This window comes from Sinocyclocheilus grahami, unplaced genomic scaffold (genome assembly GCF_001515645.1).
Source record: "Sinocyclocheilus grahami isolate Dianchi unplaced genomic scaffold, SAMN03320097.WGS_v1.1 scaffold483.1, whole genome shotgun sequence".
Taxonomy (NCBI): domain Eukaryota; kingdom Metazoa; phylum Chordata; class Actinopteri; order Cypriniformes; family Cyprinidae; genus Sinocyclocheilus; species Sinocyclocheilus grahami.
The window spans coordinates 889,486-911,386 of NW_015505662.1; the positions used below are offsets into that span (position 1 = coordinate 889,486).

General features: G+C 38.0%; 1 protein-coding gene across 1 annotated transcript in view; it reads left to right on the forward strand.

Moving 5' to 3' along the window:
* The window catches only part of LOC107553848 (N-acetyl-beta-glucosaminyl-glycoprotein 4-beta-N-acetylgalactosaminyltransferase 1-like), a 75,318-nt gene extending 58,234 nt beyond the window's left edge, over window positions 1-17,084 (forward strand). Inside the window, exons 2-4 of the mRNA XM_016236164.1 lie at window positions 7,994-8,106; window positions 16,102-16,166; window positions 16,922-17,084. Coding sequence (XP_016091650.1) covers window positions 7,994-8,106; window positions 16,102-16,166; window positions 16,922-17,084 — 341 coding nt within the window. The remainder of the gene's footprint in view (window positions 1-7,993; window positions 8,107-16,101; window positions 16,167-16,921) is intronic.
* The last annotated feature ends 4,817 nt before the right edge of the window (window positions 17,085-21,901 follow it).

Below are 21,901 nucleotides of genomic sequence, written 5' to 3' on the forward strand. Positions count from 1 at the left end.
AAGGATATGCAAAGAGGAGAGACAAGGGGGATGAGGAGAGAAGGCGAGAAAAGACGCCAAGACGAGACTCGAGGGGACAAGAGTAGCGCAGAGTCCTTATTCCCCCCCCCCCCCCCAATGAGCATATCAACTTTCATTTTGTCACCGACAAGACCAAACAAACAGCATAAACGCACACATCAGCCATCTGCTCCGCTTGCATCTGAAAGCAACTCATTCACATTTCCATTCCACCACCAGAGCAGTGAAAGTGTTTTCATGCTACTAATCGTTATTCAATCAAGCTTACTGGCTTGATCTGCTTATATTCAATTAATTTAATCCACTCTATTCAAAGAGCCATGGCGAAACTGCGCGCTGAGAGTGACATATCTGCACTCCAGCAAACTGACCCTCTTTACTGCATCCCAGAGAGCTGAGATGTGAATGGGCACAGTCAAGCATGTGGTATGTGGGTGTGCGTTGCAGACTGTTAAGCTGTGCGAGTGTGTGTTGCGAAGTATGTGTACTGCCCAGGGGGATGTGGGACTCCTGGCCCATTGCCTATGACCCAGATTACAGGAAATTAAGGAGATTTTAGGAGCTCACTCTTCTGGCCTGCTGCACTGCATTATCAGAATCTGCTCCTGCAAATAGAAGCAGCGGGACGGGGCTGTGGACTTGGCAAAGAGATGCACTACCACAGAGTACAACCTCTCTTTCTCTGGAGGAAATGTTTGATGGAGCGAGTTCCGCCTGTGCTATTTATGAGTGTTGGTTAAAGCACATATACGTCAGATGAGTTTTCAAGATGGCTTGTCAAGGTAAAAATAAATGTAGTTCAACTGACTATGTGTCCCCTGTGTTCTTTTCTATTACGTTACATCAGTTGTGCTGTTTTTGAACACAAGAACGCATCCTGGGTGTAGGCTACATCCCCTCCAAATAGAACACTTGAGTGCTGTTCCGGACTGAATACTACCATGTTCAGTCGCAACATGGATCACAAGGTACCATCTAATATGTAGGGTTGGGTATCGAAAACCGGTTCCATTTTAGAACCGGTTCCAAATTTCCAAGAACTGGGCATTCGATAAGACACGTGCATTTCGATTCTGCTTAACGATTCCTGCGTTCGCATTTTAATGTGATTAAAAACGATTTAAGTGCAGGAACAGAAAGAACTTGCGCCCTGTTTGCATGCAGCGCACACGAAGAGCAAGCGCGAGCACAGAGAACAGAGGTCACGGTACGGGTTCCCAGTTTGTGTCCGTTCTCGAACCGTTCCGTGTATTTCCATTGTAAAAAAGGATCTTCCGGGCCGAAACTGACTTCTTTCATCAGTATATCATCATAAACACAGCCGTTTTTGTCTTACGTGAACGTAAACATATTTTTAGTATTCAGTAGAGTAATTCGCGAGGCCTTTTCCCCCCCCCCCCCCCAATGAGCATATCAACTTTCATTTTGTCACCGACAAGACCAAACAAACAGCATAAACGCACACATCAGCCATCTGCTCCGCTTGCATCTGAAAGCAACTCATTCACATTTCCATTCCACCACCAGAGCAGTGAAAGTGTTTTCATGCTACTAATCGTTATTCAATCAAGCTTACTGGCTTGATCTGCTTATATTCAATTAATTTAATCCACTCTATTCAAAGAGCCATGGCGAAACTGCGCGCTGAGAGTGACATATCTGCACTCCAGCAAACTGACCCTCTTTACTGCATCCCAGAGAGCTGAGATGTGAATGGGCACAGTCAAGCATGTGGTATGTGGGTGTGCGTTGCAGACTGTTAAGCTGTGCGAGTGTGTGTTGCGAAGTATGTGTACTGCCCAGGGGGATGTGGGACTCCTGGCCCATTGCCTATGACCCAGATTACAGGAAATTAAGGAGATTTTAGGAGCTCACTCTTCTGGCCTGCTGCACTGCATTATCAGAATCTGCTCCTGCAAATAGAAGCAGCGGGACGGGGCTGTGGACTTGGCAAAGAGATGCACTACCACAGAGTACAACCTCTCTTTCTCTGGAGGAAATGTTTGATGGAGCGAGTTCCGCCTGTGCTATTTATGAGTGTTGGTTAAAGCACATATACGTCAGATGAGTTTTCAAGATGGCTTGTCAAGGTAAAAATAAATGTAGTTCAACTGACTATGTGTCCCCTGTGTTCTTTTCTATTACGTTACATCAGTTGTGCTGTTTTTGAACACAAGAACGCATCCTGGGTGTAGGCTACATCCCCTCCAAATAGAACACTTGAGTGCTGTTCCGGACTGAATACTACCATGTTCAGTCGCAACATGGATCACAAGGTACCATCTAATATGTAGGGTTGGGTATCGAAAACCGGTTCCATTTTAGAACCGGTTCCAAATTTCCAAGAACTGGGCATTCGATAAGACACGTGCATTTCGATTCTGCTTAACGATTCCTGCGTTCGCATTTTAATGTGATTAAAAACGATTTAAGTGCAGGAACAGAAAGAACTTGCGCCCTGTTTGCATGCAGCGCACACGAAGAGCAAGCGCGAGCACAGAGAACAGAGGTCACGGTACGGGTTCCCAGTTTGTGTCCGTTCTCGAACCGTTCCGTGTATTTCCATTGTAAAAAAGGATCTTCCGGGCCGAAACTGACTTCTTTCATCAGTATATCATCATAAACACAGCCGTTTTTGTCTTACGTGAACGTAAACATATTTTTAGTATTCAGTAGAGTAATTCGCTGTTTACGGTTCCCTTCTCCTTTCATTCCACACCTCCAGCAATAAAGCTTGTGGCCAAGTGCTAGAAATACCAGATCACTAAAGAATTGCTTGCAAAAGTAGCTCTCAAGACTCATCTGCCTATCCATGAGACCTGTTACAGTATGTGATTTATTAAATACACCTTTAAAGCCTTTTTAACATGCTTGGCTTCTAATTAAGCATTTTTTACTAGACTTAATGCTGTTGGAATTGCGTTTACACAGACTGCCTTAAAGGGCAAATGTTTATAATGCCAAATGTATTGAATTGTTAGGATGTGTTGTACAAGTTATTGTTGTTTTAAATAAATTGAATCAAACCCTTAAATAGCTGAAGTAGCTGAGAATCCAGGTCAGAAAGCCATTTTTCATTTTCTGAAACATCTGAACACACCATGCTCACGCTCATAAATACCAGTGTGCCTCACAAAGACTCAGCTCTATAAAGTTAAATAAACCGCACATCAAGCTGTGCTTATTTCCTCTCCGCAGAGAGAAGTGTATATTTATGAAGGAAACACAAGCCGTCAGTTTCTGTGTAACTGCATGATGTTTACATTTAACCATTATAAACTAGTATGGTCATTTAGCAGATGCTTTGACATATTGAGCAGCTTACAGAACTTATTGTATGTGTTCTTAAGTGTGTTTGTGATGGATTGAATCTTTTAAGTGACTCGCGTCTAAATTTAATAACCACAGATGAGACCTAGGGAAAAAAATACAAAATGTATTTAATTGCTGCAATTTTGTATTTTGTCAAAATTGTCTTACATTTTGAAATTTTAACTGATACTAAGAATTCTGGACTCACTGGGCAGAAAACCAAAAATGCTTGGTTTAACATACCCTTGGAATATCTACACAATTATCATAATGATACATTTCATAAGTAATTACCTTAGATTTTTTATTTGGTGTCACTGTAATAACATCTGGACTCAATTAATGAATTTTGTTCAGAACTTCTTCGCATGTGTTTGTTCTCTTTGTCTCTGCAATTTTGGAAATGGATCTGATCCACAATATCCACACCTCTTTCAGGTACATGCTGATGGACTCCGAGTTGGTTAAAAGTAAAACAGTCCAAAATCCAACCTGCGCTGCATATTCCATTAATTTTTGCTTTGCAGCTCATGAATATTTAAGCATGGACATTTGCATAAAAGGCAGTGCCCTGGGAGTACAGCACCTGTCTCTGTTGCTTTTATTTGTTAAAATGTAATTTCTGCTGTTTTCCCTGATGCAAATATACCTTAATTGAGAGTATGACATTTACTGGAGGTTCTCCATTTGGAATTAATTTATAACCACTCAATTTTCAGTCAGGTGTAAAGAGATTTTTTATGGTGGTGATCACTGTGAAATTCACAAATTCAAGGATGTTCAAATAAGGGGTTTGGTAATGAAGTGACAAAGCCAGTATCAAAACTTTTCCCTTATTTTGGTCGAGGTACTGCAACAACAAAGACCTTGTGGGATACAGATACTCACGCTGTGACTGGAGCTCATCCTCATGCTTTAATTATACACTAAGTGAATTCCTAGGGTGGCCCTGACAGTTTCCCGGCAACTCAGGATTGCAGTTTTTATACCTGTGATTGCTTTGCCTTTGTTATTTTATCTTCTTGACATTTGATCCCTCACTCTGGGTAGAATAAATGTCAAAGTGTGTAGTAGCTTACACTTAGCGCCTTCAAGTAATGTTTTACACTTAAAAAATTGTCAAAAGGATTAAATAAATGAGATGATGACTCCAATCATGTCAGTAGCCCAGGAAAAGCTATTTTATTTTACACAATGTGGGTCCCTCCTTATGGTGGCGGCCATGTTGAAATCACATGACCAGACAAATACTACTTGCATAGCATAACTAAATATGTTTCCTCTAACTCTTTGTCTTTGCAACAAATTAATCTTGACTGACACATACAATTATTTTTGTACTTCTACACTCATCGGTTAGTGAAAACATTTGTATTTGTGTGATGTTGCATCCACACCAGTAGGTGTCAGTATAAAGTCTAAGAACACTGCCATGTCGGAGATTGTAGTTAAAAATTAGTTTCACCTTTAATAATGACTTATTGCAAGATCATAAATTAAAATAAATGGTAACAAATACTTCAAGGCAGCCAAATGGTGGAACGAAACCCAGTAGCCCAGTCTTACAATATTTGTTCATTTTGAGGACCAGCCTTTTATTATTTGCAGTGACACACTCTATGCACATGCAAGTGCATATGCAATGTCTCCTAGACCTCCAGGCTGTGACCACAAATGCCCTTCCCCTATAGTTAGTAGTTATCAAGAGAATTTTTTATTATAGAAGCATTCATTATATTTTATAGCCTTATTCCCTCTGGTTACAGTACAACTTCATTTCATAAACTGTTTTAGTTCCTTGTATGCGTGACTGTGCTTGTAAAGAGGTAAACTCATAATCACCCCACAGGCAATAACACTCTTGCAATGATATTTTATTCTTTTGACACAGTTTCCTTTTATAAGGAGCTTCTGTCAAGGCAGAATTTTGTGACATATTTACCTTGTAGTCCCTCTCCTAGTCTGACTGCTGAAAAAATCTTTTATCCTTGTCGATGTTAACACACCTCCAAGAATATCCTTCTAGCTTTTCAACATGCCACCTGAGTGATCCTCATTTCCTAATGGCAGTCAATGGAGGACAATCCCATAATCCATCCGAAGTGTGTCAGTGACCTAGCGGCACTAGTTTCTGGACTGTAGCCAGTCCAAAGTTAACTTACTGACAAATGATGGTGTAAATGCTGGACATACTGTAAATATTTGTTATACATCACAAAATTGGTTTTTGCATGATTGTGCTTTATGCAACAGATAGTTCTGGTCAAATTTGATTGGCCGAACGGCTTTCCAAAAGTGCTAGAGTTTAGAACTAATGCTGATTGAAAACATGTTCCTCTAACTACATGTCTGCACAAAAACGTATCTATTGTATACTGTACATACAATTCTCTGCTGTTTTCAGAAGAAATAAACACGTTGCAGTAAAACACCAACAACTTTTATTATTTTTCACACAAATTATGATTGCAGGGGCAAAGTATCAGTTAATAGAAAGAACAGTTAAATATTTTTTTGTGTGTGATTCCGTGCACAATATTGTGTACCTCAAAACACTTTTACCATAGTGCATGATTTGTAAACTAATACATTTTCACATTTGCATCACAGAAACAGCTCCATATAGTAAACTTGCTCAGTAGCTCCCCGGGTACAGTGTTGCACTTGCAATGTGAAGTACTCGTGAAAAAAGGAGTCAAGTCAAAAAAGTTCAGAAACTTGTATAAACAAGCTAAACGGCATGAATGGTTCATCAAAAGCGTTTTGTTAACACAGCTGGTTAGGTTTAGGGTTTTGTGTAGGTGGTAGTCTACATTATTTTAATATGTGATAGTGTTAATCTTTTAGTGCCACTCATGAGATATTTAATTTCCCAGATATTTCATACATACTACACGCAACGTAATAAAATGCTGCCAGATTGTTTCAGATTAGCGCCACTTACTGGACATTTCACAAATTAAAATGTCGCAAAACATGCAAGAAGCAACATAATGTCATTTTGCAAAACTGTCGCCATGCTTTACTGTTTGTAGCACTTACTGTAACTTGTTTGTGGCATTCCAGACCAGAGTATGTGAGCGGCATGGTAATGGAGTTTTAAGATTTTTGCCTGGCGCGAGAACTGGAAAATTTGAATGTGCAATATGGTTATACATACACACACACACACACACACACACATAAAAGTTTACATTTGAAATGTAAATTACTCGGTATTAACCAAAGATCACACAATTGTGTTGCTCATTGCATTATTCATTCGCTAGTTTTTTTTTTTTGGCCCGTCTTCAGTGACACAAGGGCACTTCTTGCTAAAACATTGAAAACCACATTTTCTGAGGTATAAGTTGCTGGACTTTTTATTAGTAAAGTACTATTATTCTTTTTCTTTGATTAATTCACAACACTCAACTGTCTTAAGTTGCATTTCCTTTAACACTAGAACCGCCACGGGGTAAATTTTAGCCGTGACTGTTTTTCAAATGTACATTTATATAATTTTATTAAAACGGGGCATTTATACCTATAAGCGCCAGTGGGTAAAATGTACCCACTATATAATGCATGTATTTTTGCGCTGTCATTTTCTTGCCGCTTATGTTTTAACATTGTACATTTTTAGGCACACATCTGAATATTTGGTTTGAACTGTTCTGGATCAGTGTTGTAAATACAACTTAACCACTGATTTCTAGTTGTGTCCTGTTTTGGAAGACCAAACAAAGTAGTTTCGCTTTCACAACGAAACACACAGTGTCTCCACAACATGGCGGCGGCGGCAACACTACTACAGCGAGAATCAAAGTTACGCCTTCTTTCTTTACATGAACATTTGGGCGGTGTTATGCAAATCTTCCTACATAGTGAGGTAGATATGTGGGGGCGTGTTTAAACGAGGCATTTTAGGAGGGTGTGGACAAGTCTTAACTTTTATAAAGAATATCTTTTTGGGTTTGAGACTTTAGTCTTTGCAACTTTAGGGATCTTATCTATTCACGAACAGCTTGTAACACTCCTAAGAGAAAGGAAAACTTGAAATCGCATCATATGACCCCTTTAAAAGTTATTGGCTAACTGGTTTTAGCATGTCAAAACAGTGAAGAAGCTGTTTGATTGCTTTATATGTCAGTCAGACAGTCTCTTCCTGTCTAAGTGTGTAGATCTTGACTTGAATAAGCTGTGATGTGGACCAAACCTTGTGTTTATAGTCAAATTTCAGCTCTGCAAGGCTATCAGCTAACTGGACGGTAGTGAAAAGAATATAATAAGCAATCCTAGTGTTGTAGCATGCAAATATTTTTTGATAAATAACATTTTGGTCAAAGACCTTCTTCAGGCATTTTTCATAATACTTGCCTACACAGCTGCTGGCATCCAGGTGTACGAGAGGTATTTATTTATTAGTTTTCTTGCCAAAGGCAATTTTATTTGCATTTGGCACTTGGCAAGTGTTCATTTTGCACCCCAGCTGTAGCCATTTCCATGTGTTCTCTTGCTCTCTCTCTCTGAGAATGATTTAAACTGCTCAGAAGAGTCACTATAATGGATGCTCATAGATTCAGTGTGCTGTATGCAATATAAATGGTAATGATATAGAACCAATAATACTGCTTATGAAATATAAAGTGAATGTGTGCGGTCATTGTCTCGTTTACAGATGGTGAGAGGCCGATGGAGGGAACTGATACCAGCCGTAAGAGAGACTCACGTTCATCAGACAAGTACCGTAAAAGCGAAGATGCCAGCAACAGCCAGGAGGAGGAAAATGCAGTAAGATTGTTTGTTTGTTTTGAAATTATGATTTTTTTAATACAGGGCTTAAAAAAGATTGTATTGAATCTGCACTTGTAGTGTACTGTAAATCTTAAAAGTATATTTTTAAAAACTTTCATTGACACTGTCATAACTGTTCTTAACAATCTTCAGCACACTTTTTTTTTAAAAGTGCACTTTGTAATACGTCAAATTAAAAGCTTTAAAGAACATTCTAAATCATTGTTTTAATAATATTTTGTCATGCTTTAAAGAAGTACACTTTATTATTATTTAGTGCATTTTAGTATTTTGATGTGCACATAAAAAGTATTTGATTATAATTTTAAAACTGTGTCATTTGATATTACATTTAAAGTTAAAATATTTCAAATGTATAAAATGTGATAAATTGCAGCTTTATCATTACAAATGTGTAACTACAAATAAATTTAAATACACAACACGTTTCAATAGAAATTACATTAAAATATATTTTCGTTTATCATACACATTTGGCAATACCATATTTCAAATACAATAAAAGTAATTATGAAATTACATATAAATAGATATTAAGATACTGTACATTAAAAAAATATTAAGTCCTACTTGAGTTAAAACGCTCTAAAGTTCAACTAATTGTGTTTAAGTTGATTTAAAAAATAATAATATTAGATTTATTATTTACATAATCCGTAATTATGTCCCCACTGGATGCAACAAATGCCTCGTTTGTAATGGGTTTTCATGTTTTTGAATCGTCGCTCCGGCCGGACAGGGCATCACAGTATGGTGAGGGGTGTAATATTTTCGTCACACGCTTGAGGTATTCGGCCAAATGACAACGCACTGGATAGCTGGCCAATCAGAGCACACCTCGCTTTTCAGACCGATGAGCTTTGTAAAAATCGACGCATTTCAGAAAGGCGGGGCATAGAGGAGAAACAATAATGTACAGTATGTGGAAAATAATGTTTTTTGAACTTTAAGCCGCGTAAACACATTTCATTACACCAAATACACAAAATAATGTTCTTTTTAGCAACATCATATGACCCCTTATTTTTTTTGCTTTAATCACCCCTTCACTCTTTTGAATAATAACAAACTGGAGGCTGGAAAGAGATCTGAATCCACTTTTAAATTCAGATGCCGTGTGAATGCAAAGAGAACTGGATTCTGAGTGAATTTGCAGTATGTGTAAAGAAATATTCTAAAAGTGATATTTAACCAAATCTTGCAGCCTTAATATTGCCACAAACATAACCATGACAAGGCTGATTTCGAACGGTTTCTGTCTGAGAAAATCAGAAACACCCTCTACTTTTTGCAAGAAGCTCTTTTAGTCCATTGATGCATCCCTAAAAAGTTGACTTTATTTCACTTACTGAGGATGTATCAGGTCAATTCAAGCTCTGGAAGATGAGGATATGCAGTCGGGAATAAGATACCGTTCATACCAGCTTAAATGATTGATGGCCTTTGCGCTCGTCCAAGATGTTTCTCAAAAGAGCCTTCGCTGCATTTCCGTCCCTCCCACGGCACAGAGGGGCCCGACTTTTAGCACCTTTCATCTCAAGCACGGCACACTGCGTACTATCAGTGTCACACACAAGCTAGACCAAATGCTCTCCGCATCACTCACAGGACCAATAAAACCTCAGTGTCAAATAAAATCAGTTGCACAGCCATATCTGGATACAAACGAATAACCTGCAGGATCTTGCACAAAAAGATATATATATATATATTACTTATAGTCCATATCTGCTAGCTTTGAAGTCATCTATATAGTGTACAAGTTAACAGAATTAACTTTAAGCAGATATATGAATCTTGTTTCAATAGGAAATATGTCAACAAACTAAAGCAAATTGTGTTCGTCAAAGCATAGCATGACATTTTTAATTCTATGGCTTTAAAGCTGCGAGGGAAGGATTTATCAAGTCATAAAGGAATGAAGATTGCAGAAGATGATGTGGACAAACAGAGAGTCTGTGACAGATGCTGTGCTGGTGGAGTGATTTATGTGTGTGGAGATAAATCTATCATTTCCTGTGCTGTGCTGTGAATACATTACTGATGTTTAGTTCTGCTTCATAATCTCAATGTCACATGCAGGCTCTACATGAAAAGTTTGTCCCTAAGCAGTTTTCTTTCAGTCACAAGTTCAGGAGTGATGTAGAATTATGGCCAGAAGTTTGCAAAGCCCTTGTTTAGAAACAGTTCATAATTTTATACCCACACAATCATCTACATACAATCTTCACCTTCAAGCTGTTGCCTATTAATCTGCAGCACTTGACTGTTCATTTATTATTAATGGTTTGCAAGTGGAAATAGGTGTACAGAGTTCATCATAACTTATTTTTTTAATAGGGCTAAAATACAAATTTTAGTAAATGTGCATGAAGATGTATACATTTATGGTAACATTGTTTTAAATTTCTTCTAAAAATATAAAAAAATAAATATATGGTATAATAACATAACCGTTTAATATCATTGAATATAATTATCGTCACATTTTATTCCAATATTAAAATAAAAAATACTGGTTGCCAGACATAGCAAAATAGTCAATTAGGTAACTGCACTTAAAATATGCTGTACAATATTTGTAAACATTTAGCCCTTTGGCACTTTTAGTGAAATAATTCTGCATCATGACATGTCATTTTAAAAGTACAAATATTCATGGTCATTTAATATGAGATCATCAGACCTACAGGCATATTAGCTATAAAAGAATGAGCAAGATGCTGCTTAAAACACACTCTTAAAAATAAAGGTGCTTCACGATGCCATAGAATAACCTTTTTGTCTAAATGGTTCCATAAAGAACCTTTAACATCTGAAGAACCTTTCTGTTTCACAAATGGTTCTTTGTGGCGAAAGAAGGTTCTTCAGATTACAAAAATGCAAGAAAAAGATGGTTCTTTGAAGAACCTTTGACTGAATGGTTCTTTGTGTAACCAAACATGGTTCTTCTATGGCATCGCTTGAAGAACCTTTTGAAGCACCTTAATTTTTAAGAGTGCAGTTGAATCTATTGCATATTCATATCACAAAAGTATTTTAATAACAACCACCTACTAGATATCCTTCACTGCAAATTTAAGTGAATTGTATATAGTCAGTTCTAATTGCAGTACACAGATTTGAAAATGTGACTCAAACCAATGTCATGTTAAATTAATGTTGTAATAGTTTTTAATTCATTAAAATTAGAAGTGGTTAAAGGTCTGGATCTTTTAGCAAAGCACTGTGGGCTATATAGCATTGTACTGTCAGATACTGGTCTCCATGATAACACTGAATACTCAGTACACTCCTGTTGGATTATTTTCAACCTTACACCAATAACATAGACTCAGGGCGGAGAGAACAGTATTTGTGTGTGAGTATATGTGTGTGTGTGTGTGTGTGTGATTTCCTGTGCTGTGCTGTGAATACATTACTGATGTTTAGTTCTGCTTCATAATCTCAATGTCACATGCAGGCTCTACATGAAAAGTTTGTCCCTAAGCAGTTTTCTTTCAGTCACAAGTTCAGGAGTGATGTAGAATTATGGCCAGAAGTTTGCAAAGCCCTTGTTTAGAAACAGTTCATAATTTTATACCCACACAATCATCTACATACAATCTTCACCTTCAAGCTGTTGCCTATTAATCTGCAGCACTTGACTGTTCATTTATTATTAATGGTTTGCAAGTGGAAATAGGTGTACAGAGTTCATCATAACTTATTTTTTTAATAGGGCTAAAATACAAATTTTAGTAAATGTGCATGAAGATGTATACATTTATGGTAACATTGTTTTAAATTTCTTCTAAAAATATAAAAAAATAAATATATGGTATAATAACATAACCGTTTAATATCATTGAATATAATTATCGTCACATTTTATTCCAATATTAAAATAAAAAATACTGGTTGCCAGACATAGCAAAATAGTCAATTAGGTAACTGCACTTAAAATATGCTGTACAATATTTGTAAACATTTAGCCCTTTGGCACTTTTAGTGAAATAATTCTGCATCATGACATGTCATTTTAAAAGTACAAATATTCATGGTCATTTAATATGAGATCATCAGACCTACAGGCATATTAGCTATAAAAGAATGAGCAAGATGCTGCTTAAAACACACTCTTAAAAATAAAGGTGCTTCACGATGCCATAGAATAACCTTTTTGTCTAAATGGTTCCATAAAGAACCTTTAACATCTGAAGAACCTTTCTGTTTCACAAATGGTTCTTTGTGGCGAAAGAAGGTTCTTCAGATTACAAAAATGCAAGAAAAAGATGGTTCTTTGAAGAACCTTTGACTGAATGGTTCTTTGTGTAACCAAACATGGTTCTTCTATGGCATCGCTTGAAGAACCTTTTGAAGCACCTTAATTTTTAAGAGTGCAGTTGAATCTATTGCATATTCATATCACAAAAGTATTTTAATAACAACCACCTACTAGATATCCTTCACTGCAAATTTAAGTGAATTGTATATAGTCAGTTCTAATTGCAGTACACAGATTTGAAAATGTGACTCAAACCAATGTCATGTTAAATTAATGTTGTAATAGTTTTTAATTCATTAAAATTAGAAGTGGTTAAAGGTCTGGATCTTTTAGCAAAGCACTGTGGGCTATATAGCATTGTACTGTCAGATACTGGTCTCCATGATAACACTGAATACTCAGTACACTCCTGTTGGATTATTTTCAACCTTACACCAATAACATAGACTCAGGGCGGAGAGAACAGTATTTGTGTGTGAGTATATGTGTGTGTGTGTGTGTGTGTGTGTGTGTGTGTGTGTGTGTGCGCCCATGTGACTGGAGCCACAGGGATGTATTGGATGTTTTTTTAACATTATACACATCTCTCATACGGTATTAGACAATCCGTTTATCAATTCTTTATCAATTCTTTGTTCTCATATATACTCTTTTAGTCACATTTTCAAAATGTGTGTGTGTGTGTGTGTGTGTGTGTGTGTGTGTGTGTGCGCCCATGTGACTGGAGCCACAGGGATGTATTGGATGTTTTTTTAACATTATACACATCTCTCATACGGTATTAGACAATCCGTTTATCAATTCTTTATCAATTCTTTGTTCTCATATATACTCTTTTAGTCACATTTTCAAAATCCGCCAGAGAACAAAGGCTTCTCTGACTTTAGAGTACTTCAGTACTCTAGTTCAGTGTGACAAAAAGGTAGCAATTTCGAGGAGTTTTACAGTGACCACAGCCTGTCAACCTCCAAACAATTAAAATAAGCACCTTAGAGGTGTCATTAAGGTAGTGTATATAGATATCTATATTCATTGTTTTCTGAAGCTGTATATTAGCTTTATGTGAGGAAGAGACAGACATTTAAGTCATTGCTAACTGATAGTCTTCCTTTAGAGCTTGACAGCCCATGACAGTTGCGTCCAATCCTGTTCTTGGAGGGCCATTGTCCTGCAGAGTTTAGTTCCAACCCCATTTAAATACACCAGAACCAGCTAATCAAGGTCTTACTAGGCATACTAGAAACGTCCAGGCAGCTATGTTGAGGCAAGTTGGAGCTAAACTCTGCAGGACAGTGGTCTTCCAGGACTGAATTTGGACACCCCTGGTCTATGGTCACTGTTTCCATTGTAAGGAATAAAACAGCAGGCATTCTTCAAGGTTTCTCCTCTTGAGTTTCACTGATGAAAGAAGGTCATGCAGGTTTGGAAGGATGAGGGTAAGTAAATAATGCAAATATATTCCGTTCTGGATGAACTGTTCATTAAAATCACTTACTCTTTTCACCTTCCACTTGTCTATGAATGTTACTCCAAGGGTTGATGTGGCAGCACTGAATGGTGCGGAATTGGAGGTGGGAGTGTTTTGGGTATCATCCATATTAATGACTCTCAGGACTTCTTTAAGGTGAGACCTTGCATCTGAGCTCAGCATTCACAGCTGAAAGGCAGAAGAACCACCATCAGACATTCTGAAGAGCTTCTCACTTTATTGAGCACTGGATACACCTTACATACCCCAACAGAACAACAGAACTCTTGACAATTGCAAGAGGTTTGCTGTCTCCAGGCAAACAGACAATAATTCCACTCAGTCTGTGGCCAACCTCTTCTTATAATTGCCTGGAAATGGTTGATGATGCCATTTCTGGGCCCTAGAAGTAGTAATGGGTCCACTTAGACGCTAACCGGAATTGATTGTTTAAATGTCTACTGCAAGCAGACTTTGTGGAGTGTGGGGGGGGGGTCTCTGGGTTCATAAGCAGTTCCTACAGTCACTTCATGCAATTTATATTATCGGATAGCTATCTGATTTTGTTCAAATGGTTCCATTTAGACTTGGCCACATTAATGTGTCTCCGCAAAACGGATATAAATCCGATCTGCAATTCCCGCGCTATGTGCAAATTTCACATGAACAAATGTTTGCATGTTGGTTTGCTGAAGAGATGCTCAGCTACTCATCCACGGCGATGCGTGTAGCATTAGCGCGGTCATATCTGGCTATGACATGACATATAGCTTATAACACTCTCTCACACACGTTTATTATTTTAACATTTTGGGAGGAGTAAAATTTATATACTGTATAGCTATCCGATCAGAGAAAATGCATGAAGAGACCGGGTGTAAACAGGTCCAGAGAGACCAAGAAGCTACTTAGAAACTTAATGTGCGCAGATTTGCCCTTAAGACAAGGTTTAGGCCTTCAGTGTGGACTATATTTATCTCAAGGCCGAGATTAAAGGAACAGACATTCTTCAAGAAGTCATTAGGAGCAACTTTCGGCGGGACTTCTAATTGCCATCCAAAGTGTATGGTACACTAATTGATGGAGTAGTACTCCTCAAGCATCTTGGGTTCCCTGAATAGCTTGGTTACGACACAGTGGTGATGGACTAAACCATGGGTGCCCATTCCTGCTAATATCCTGCAGTTTAGCTACAACCTGCTCCAACACACCTGCCTGGAAGTTTCTAGATCTCATAAATACCTTGGTTACCTGGTTCAGGTGTGTTTAATTATGGGTTGTAGCTCAACTTTGAAGGGAGTTGGTCCTCCAGGAGCAGGATTGGGCACCCCTGGACTAAACTTTCAGATTCTGGGTTACCTAATACTTGGGACTTAGCCTACAACCATTTTAACATCCTTCACAGTTACACTAAACGATTTTGACACTTGTAGAACATAGAAGTTATAGATTCAAATAGACAATTATCCTCTTTTCAAGAAGGATTCTTATACTTTGTCCTTCTGTGATCTAGATTTAATCAATAATTGTTTTTCTGTCTTGTGGTACCATGAGCCAGTCAGCATCAATGTCATGACGATGACTGTGGAGTGATTAGTCGCATGGCATTTACAGCTTAGGAGACTGGCTCAAAAATGTATCTGTCCACAACTCATTTCCCATGAGCAATGATGGAAGATTTCAAATGGCACACTTCTTAAATTTCAAACTGAGTCTTTCAAGGCAACCAAGCAAATAGACTGAAATATTATAGACCTCCCTGGGGACTGTCCACCTCGACCAAATCAGAGTGAAGCACCATCCTTAAGGGCACAAGAGAGAATCTCTGAAGATTCTTTTTCTCTAGGACTTAATCATAAAACATTTTGGTTGCTAGTCCAGACCTTTAATACCAAACCACACAAAACTGTTAGAATGTCACCAGAACAAAATCAGAATAGTGTAAGTATTTCTTGCATGTGTTGACAGAGAGGACTGTGTTCTTGAAATACCAGGGAACTGTTGGAAATTTCGCCCACCCTGGTTTACACAAAAGCACCATAGTGATGGATCTATTTTAGCGCTCAATGCAATCTTGTTTATACACAAACCCACATACCACTGGGCATAAAGAGTTTTCCATTGTACTATACTAGTGGATCTAGGAATAAGTGATTAATTTGTGATGGAGTGCTTAAACCAGTGACCCCCTCTATTTCCTTCATTCTTTTGCTCTCAAAATATTTCTGCTTCTTAGATGACCTATATCCCTTTATCCCACCCGATTCTACTTAAGTCTCCAATTTATCAGCAAGATCAGCGGTAGGTCCTGAATCGCGGGAAGCAGATGGCTGCCCCTCTTTCCTCGAAAAGAGAGACAAACGAGAGCGGAGCTTTTTTATTTTTTTTCTTGGAAAAAACGCTCGCAGTGCACGGCGATTGCCCCCTCTGAGACATCGCGTGCGTGCTCTTTGCCCAAACAAAACAACGCATAGATCGTGTGTGTCATCAGATGTTAAACAACGTCAACATGGATGCACACATCCTTAAATGCTTTGCTAGTTCTCGCCATAATGAGATAAATAGAGATCGCTCTTACCACAGAAATGCACACTTCAAACAAAACAGTCAATGAAGACGAAGAAGAGAATGATGTGTAGCTCCCGGCGCCTATTTATACTGTAGTCGCAACGGTAGTGACGTCATGGCTGTCGCCGGCCAACGAGTTGGTGTTTTTTCAATGTATGCTTCAGACACGGGTCACGACGAGGCGTTCCCCATAGCGACCCCTAGAGGACGCAGTTCGAAGTTCCCATGAAAGGGAATTGGAAGATGTCTCTGGCTCTGATTGGCCCCTTACTGAGGGTTATATCAAAGGTCACAGCAGGCATTGGGCCCCAGGGCTGATGATCTCCTCATGATTCAGACTCCTGCTTCACTCCGTGCTCCATAAACCCTGCAGCTAATGGGCTAAACTGAGGGATCGACAGCACATGTCTTCCAGGAGGTTCCTGGGGGACGGAGCGGGCGGCTCTGGTGTCAGACTGTGTTCTGTATGAAAGCTCTGGGGCTTGCAGGCACCCCAGAGAGAGCCCTGCTCCTCCTCTAAATCATGAGCAGAATGAGGATGGGATTGAGGTGCTGAAACCAATTTACTTTATGGCCCTGGTGGGTGTATCCTCATTGGGTTTGCCTTCTCTGAAGAGGTTCCAAGGCTCAGCCAGAGGACAAGGTCAATGATTAAGGCTGAAACTCTAGTGATGACCCTGTCAGAGATGTGAAGAGTCTTTATAATAGCTTGTTTTTTAGTTAATGTGCCATAACTTAAATAGTCAGGATAGTTACATTTTCTTCCTAAGTATTGTATGTGCTGCAAAAACACTACTGTTCAAAAGTATGGGGTTGGCAAGATTTTTTTTATGTTTTTGAAAGAAGTTTCTTATGGTTTTGATTTATTGGATCAACTGTTTTCTATATGAAGACAGCTTGTTTTTTAGTTAATGTGCCATAACTTAAATAGTCAGGATAGTTACATTTTCTTCCTAAGTATTGTATGTGCTGCAAAAACACTACTGTTCAAAAGTATGGGGTTGGCAAGATTTTTTTTTATGTTTTTGAAAGAAGTTTCTTATGGTTTTGATTTATTGGATCAACTGTTTTCTATATGAAGAAAATTGAATTTATTCCTGTGATGCAAAGCTGAATTTTCAGCATGATTACTCCAGTCTTCAGTGTCATGTGATCCTTCAGAAATCAGTCTAATGTGCTGATTTGATGCTGAAGAAACATTTGTTTTTGTCTGTTATTATTGTTTTTGATTAATAGAACGTTAAAAACAGCATTTATTGGAAATAGATTTTTTCCCCTAACAGTGTCACTTTTGATCACTTTAATGCATCCTTGCTGATTAAAAGTATTTCTTTCTTTCAGAATATGTTTACTGAGCCCAAACTTTTGAATAATAGTGTATATAATATGTATGTGTATGTGTAGACATGTTTTTATATTTTAGTGTCCCCACGGGTCCTTAAAAATCTTAAAATGTCTTAAATTAAGTTTTATTAATTTTAAGGTAATAAGATGTCCTAAATATCCAAATGGTATAACAAAAATCTTAATTATCATTTTAAGAGGTCTTAAAGTCAGGGACAATTGGCTGCAATATAACAGAGTGAAAAATTTAAGGGGGTCTGAATACTTTCCGTACCCACTGTATATATATATATATATATACAATTATAATTTTATATAATAAAATAATTTACATTTTTCGTATGGTTATATTCAGTCATCATTGAAGTTTAACAAGTAAAACATCACTCACAATCATCATTCATAGAAATGTCAGCGCAGCAAAAACAACTTTAGATATGTAAAATTAAATCCATAACTTGTGGGGAAAGTTGCTTTTAGAAATAGGGCACATCAGTTGTGTGTTTGTGGATTTCTTTGTTTTGATGCCGTTTAAAAAAAACATCTAAAATCATTCACATGACAGGCTCACTTGTGTTGAACGTGGCATCACTGCAGGACGTTTGTGTATTAGCTATTAAATGGTTAGTTCACCTAAAAATGAAAATTCTGTAATTAATTAATCACCCTCATGTCGTTTCATTGTCGTTTAATTACTCACCCTCATGTGTCAGCTGCGTCACACGGATATGAGGTTTCCATTCAGATCAAATCACAACAACGTAGGAAACAGATCCGGCGTGACGCAGCTGACACAGAACAGCATACACTGTTTACGTCCAGCGGATATTCTCCAAAATGGCGCTACAGGGTGACGCGGAGGAGAAAATTGTTGAATACATTTATTTTTTTTCTTTTGCACACAAAAAGTATTCTCGTAGCTTCGTATAATTGCGGATGAACCACTGATGTCACATGGATTATTTTACCGATGTCCTTGCTACGTTTCTGGACTTGGGAACGTTGCTGTCTATGCAGGGTCAGACAGCTCTCAGATTCCATCAAAAATATCTTAATTTGTGTTCCAAAGATGAACGAAGGTCTTACGGGTTTGAAACGATATGAGGGTGAGTAATTAATGACAGAATTTTCATTTTTGGGTGAGCTAACCCTTTAAGACCATGGTGTCTGTTGTCTTTTAGCATGACCAACGTCAGCAAATGGAATCTCAAACACAGAGCTGGAGATACCAATGGTTTAACAATGTTGCATTATCCAGAAAAGTTTAAGGTGGTGGGAGATAAAAAGATCCCTAAAGAAACAAAAATAATGAAGGATTTTATATTTTATTTTGATACTCTTTTAACTGCTCTCATTAAATGCTTTTGATTGTGTTATATGCAGTTATATCTCAGTGGTGACCTACATTAATAAAATGTGTAACTTCACATAAATGTAATAGTTAAGTTATTTAAACCTTAATTTTAAACTAAATATTATTATTACATTTAATAGTCTTTTTATATATTTAATAAACCCTAAACTCATACCACATATTTGATCCCGCATAAATAACACCTCAAATCATGCAATACTGTATGTGGCTGGGAAATGACACTGGTTGCTTGGATTTCTTGTCCACCCATACAGAGGCATGGCATAGTCAGTGTCCACCTCCATTTCTTGCTCCTAACCACATCAATGGATCTTTATTCACCTCTGGTTCAAGTTGTCATCCCTGGTTACTGACTCCTCAGTTTCAGTCCACCTATTATTCTTACTTTTCAGACTCAACTTTGAGTATCATCATTCTCTGCAGTGTAAAACTAACTTCTCGAGTTCTTGATCTCAGCAAATGCCCCTCAGTTAATCACTAGCTCTTTTTCAGCACCCGAACCATGAACACATTTTAGAGCTCAAGGTGATTCTAAACAGGTACTCTCTTCCAAGACCTTGTGAGCTGCCTACGGAGGCAGCATTTTAACACATCGTGGAACGCTCCCATTTTGAAAGCATTTCCAAAAGTTAGGCATCTTACTTACACAGACTACTTAAATACTTTTGTTTGATCGAATTCTCAATCAGCTTTAAATGTACCTTATTATGAATAAAGGCACTAAAGAATACACAGTAAAATCTGTATTTGTTTTAAATGAGTATCATTAAACGAGTATCAAGTGTTTAGCTTAGCAACATGCTAACTCAACTTTATTGATTTTTTTCTCTCAACTTTGAGTGGTCTTTTTGCTTAGAAAGTTTACTTAGAATATGCTAAGAATATACTATTTTCAACTTTACAAGTTTTATTATTGACATACTCTTATACTCTTCTTAGATCTTATAGAACAAATATACTTACCAAATTTGATGATGGTGAAAATTTTCCATTTTTGGCTGACAAACTTTTTTTTTTATCTCAAACTTTTATTCACAAGATTCCACAAAATATGTTGTTGAAAACATGATATTGTTATTCAAATAAATCCACAAAAATATATTTCTAAGTTGAGGGGGCAACTACTTTTGTTGTGTCAACTTACTCAAACTAGTTGAGTCTGTAAAAACGTAACATGTTAAGTTGAACGAAAAAGTTCAGGAACTGAAGGTTATGTCAACTTAAATTACTAAAGAACTCAGCTTTGAAATCATTTTTGCAATGCAAGTATGACAAACAGTTGTAAAGATCTTTAAAGATATAAAGTCCAGCTTTCCACATTTGAGTAAATAGCTGTACTTGTAAGAATGGATATGAGGCGGGGTTGCCAGGTCTGCGAAAGAAAATCAACACAACTGCTAATCAAAACTAGCCTAGTCGCGTTCCAGGGGGTGGGGGGAGATCGCTTTAACCCACAGACTGAAAAAAACACCTGCAGCAACAGTGTAAAAGTAGCCCAATTCCATGGTAAAACCGCAGATTTGGCAACACTGGTCCCGGGGCATAAACAAAATTCCAGCTGAGTGAACTGACTTGCTTAAAAGGACTGTAAATTTGCGTAGTTTAATACAATCTTAAAGACTATCTGCATGAATTTTTGTCCATTTTGTTTGAAGAAATGTCTGACTGACATAAAGTGGGTAACCTCTGTTCACTTGTGCAGTATGTTCCGTTTAAGAACAGGTAAGTCTGAAATTGATGATACCACAATAATAGGTCATTGCTGATCAAAACTAATAGGACAGCAGTGTCTGTCCACAAACAATTGTAGACATAACACAGAAGAACATGCTTATTTGTATGGTTGCGTATGCTAATTGCTAACTATTCAGCCATTTTTATTTGGCCATATGGATCAGACAGTCAGCAAACGGACTGTAGGTGGTATGTAAGGGTGCCATGTGAGGCTGAAACCATCTCTGGCTTACACCCCAGATTCAGAAGTCATTGCAGGCTCTCTCCTGAGAAGCACGCTAGTCCACCCCGGTTACAGTCTCTATGTTTGCAGTACATAGTGCACTGTCTCCTATTGAAAAACAACCCATGGCCCTCACTTCACATTGATTTTTATCAGCCTGCCGGCCCCATGATTGATCTCCCCTGCAAAAGCATCGATTTCCCCCGCTCACCCTCTTAGCCGCTTTGTCTGAGACTACAAATGGACCGCAGACACTTTTCTATTGTTATGAATGGAAAAAGGGGTCCGAGCCTTCCAATAAATGACAGCACCACCAGCTGTCTGCTGCGAGTTGCAGAGTAGCGTTGTTCTGTTTATGACTGTTAATTAGTTTTTTGTACCTGCTGGCTTGGCGAGATAGGAGCTGTGTCGTCAGAGATAGGAAGCCTTCAGAGGTGCAGTTGATGACTAATAGTCAACATATGCCATGGCAGTGGACAGATTGTGTGTGCGTGTATGTATGTGTGTTTGATATTGAGGGGCTCGAATACCTTGAGCCCAATGACAACAGTACTTCACAGACCGCATGAAGGGGTTTGATGAACATTGTTTTCTGTTTTGTGTTGATGCCTGTCTTATTGAAAAGTATTTTGTAGTGGAACATCAAGTAAAGCAGTAAGGGGTGTTATGAGGGAGAAAGGGAGGTTGTGGTTTTAAGATACAATTTTATGAGGTGGTAGTACTGTGTGGCCCAAAACTTGCCTACTTTTCTGCTACACACTCAAAATAATTTTCCCCCCCTTTTTTTTTCTT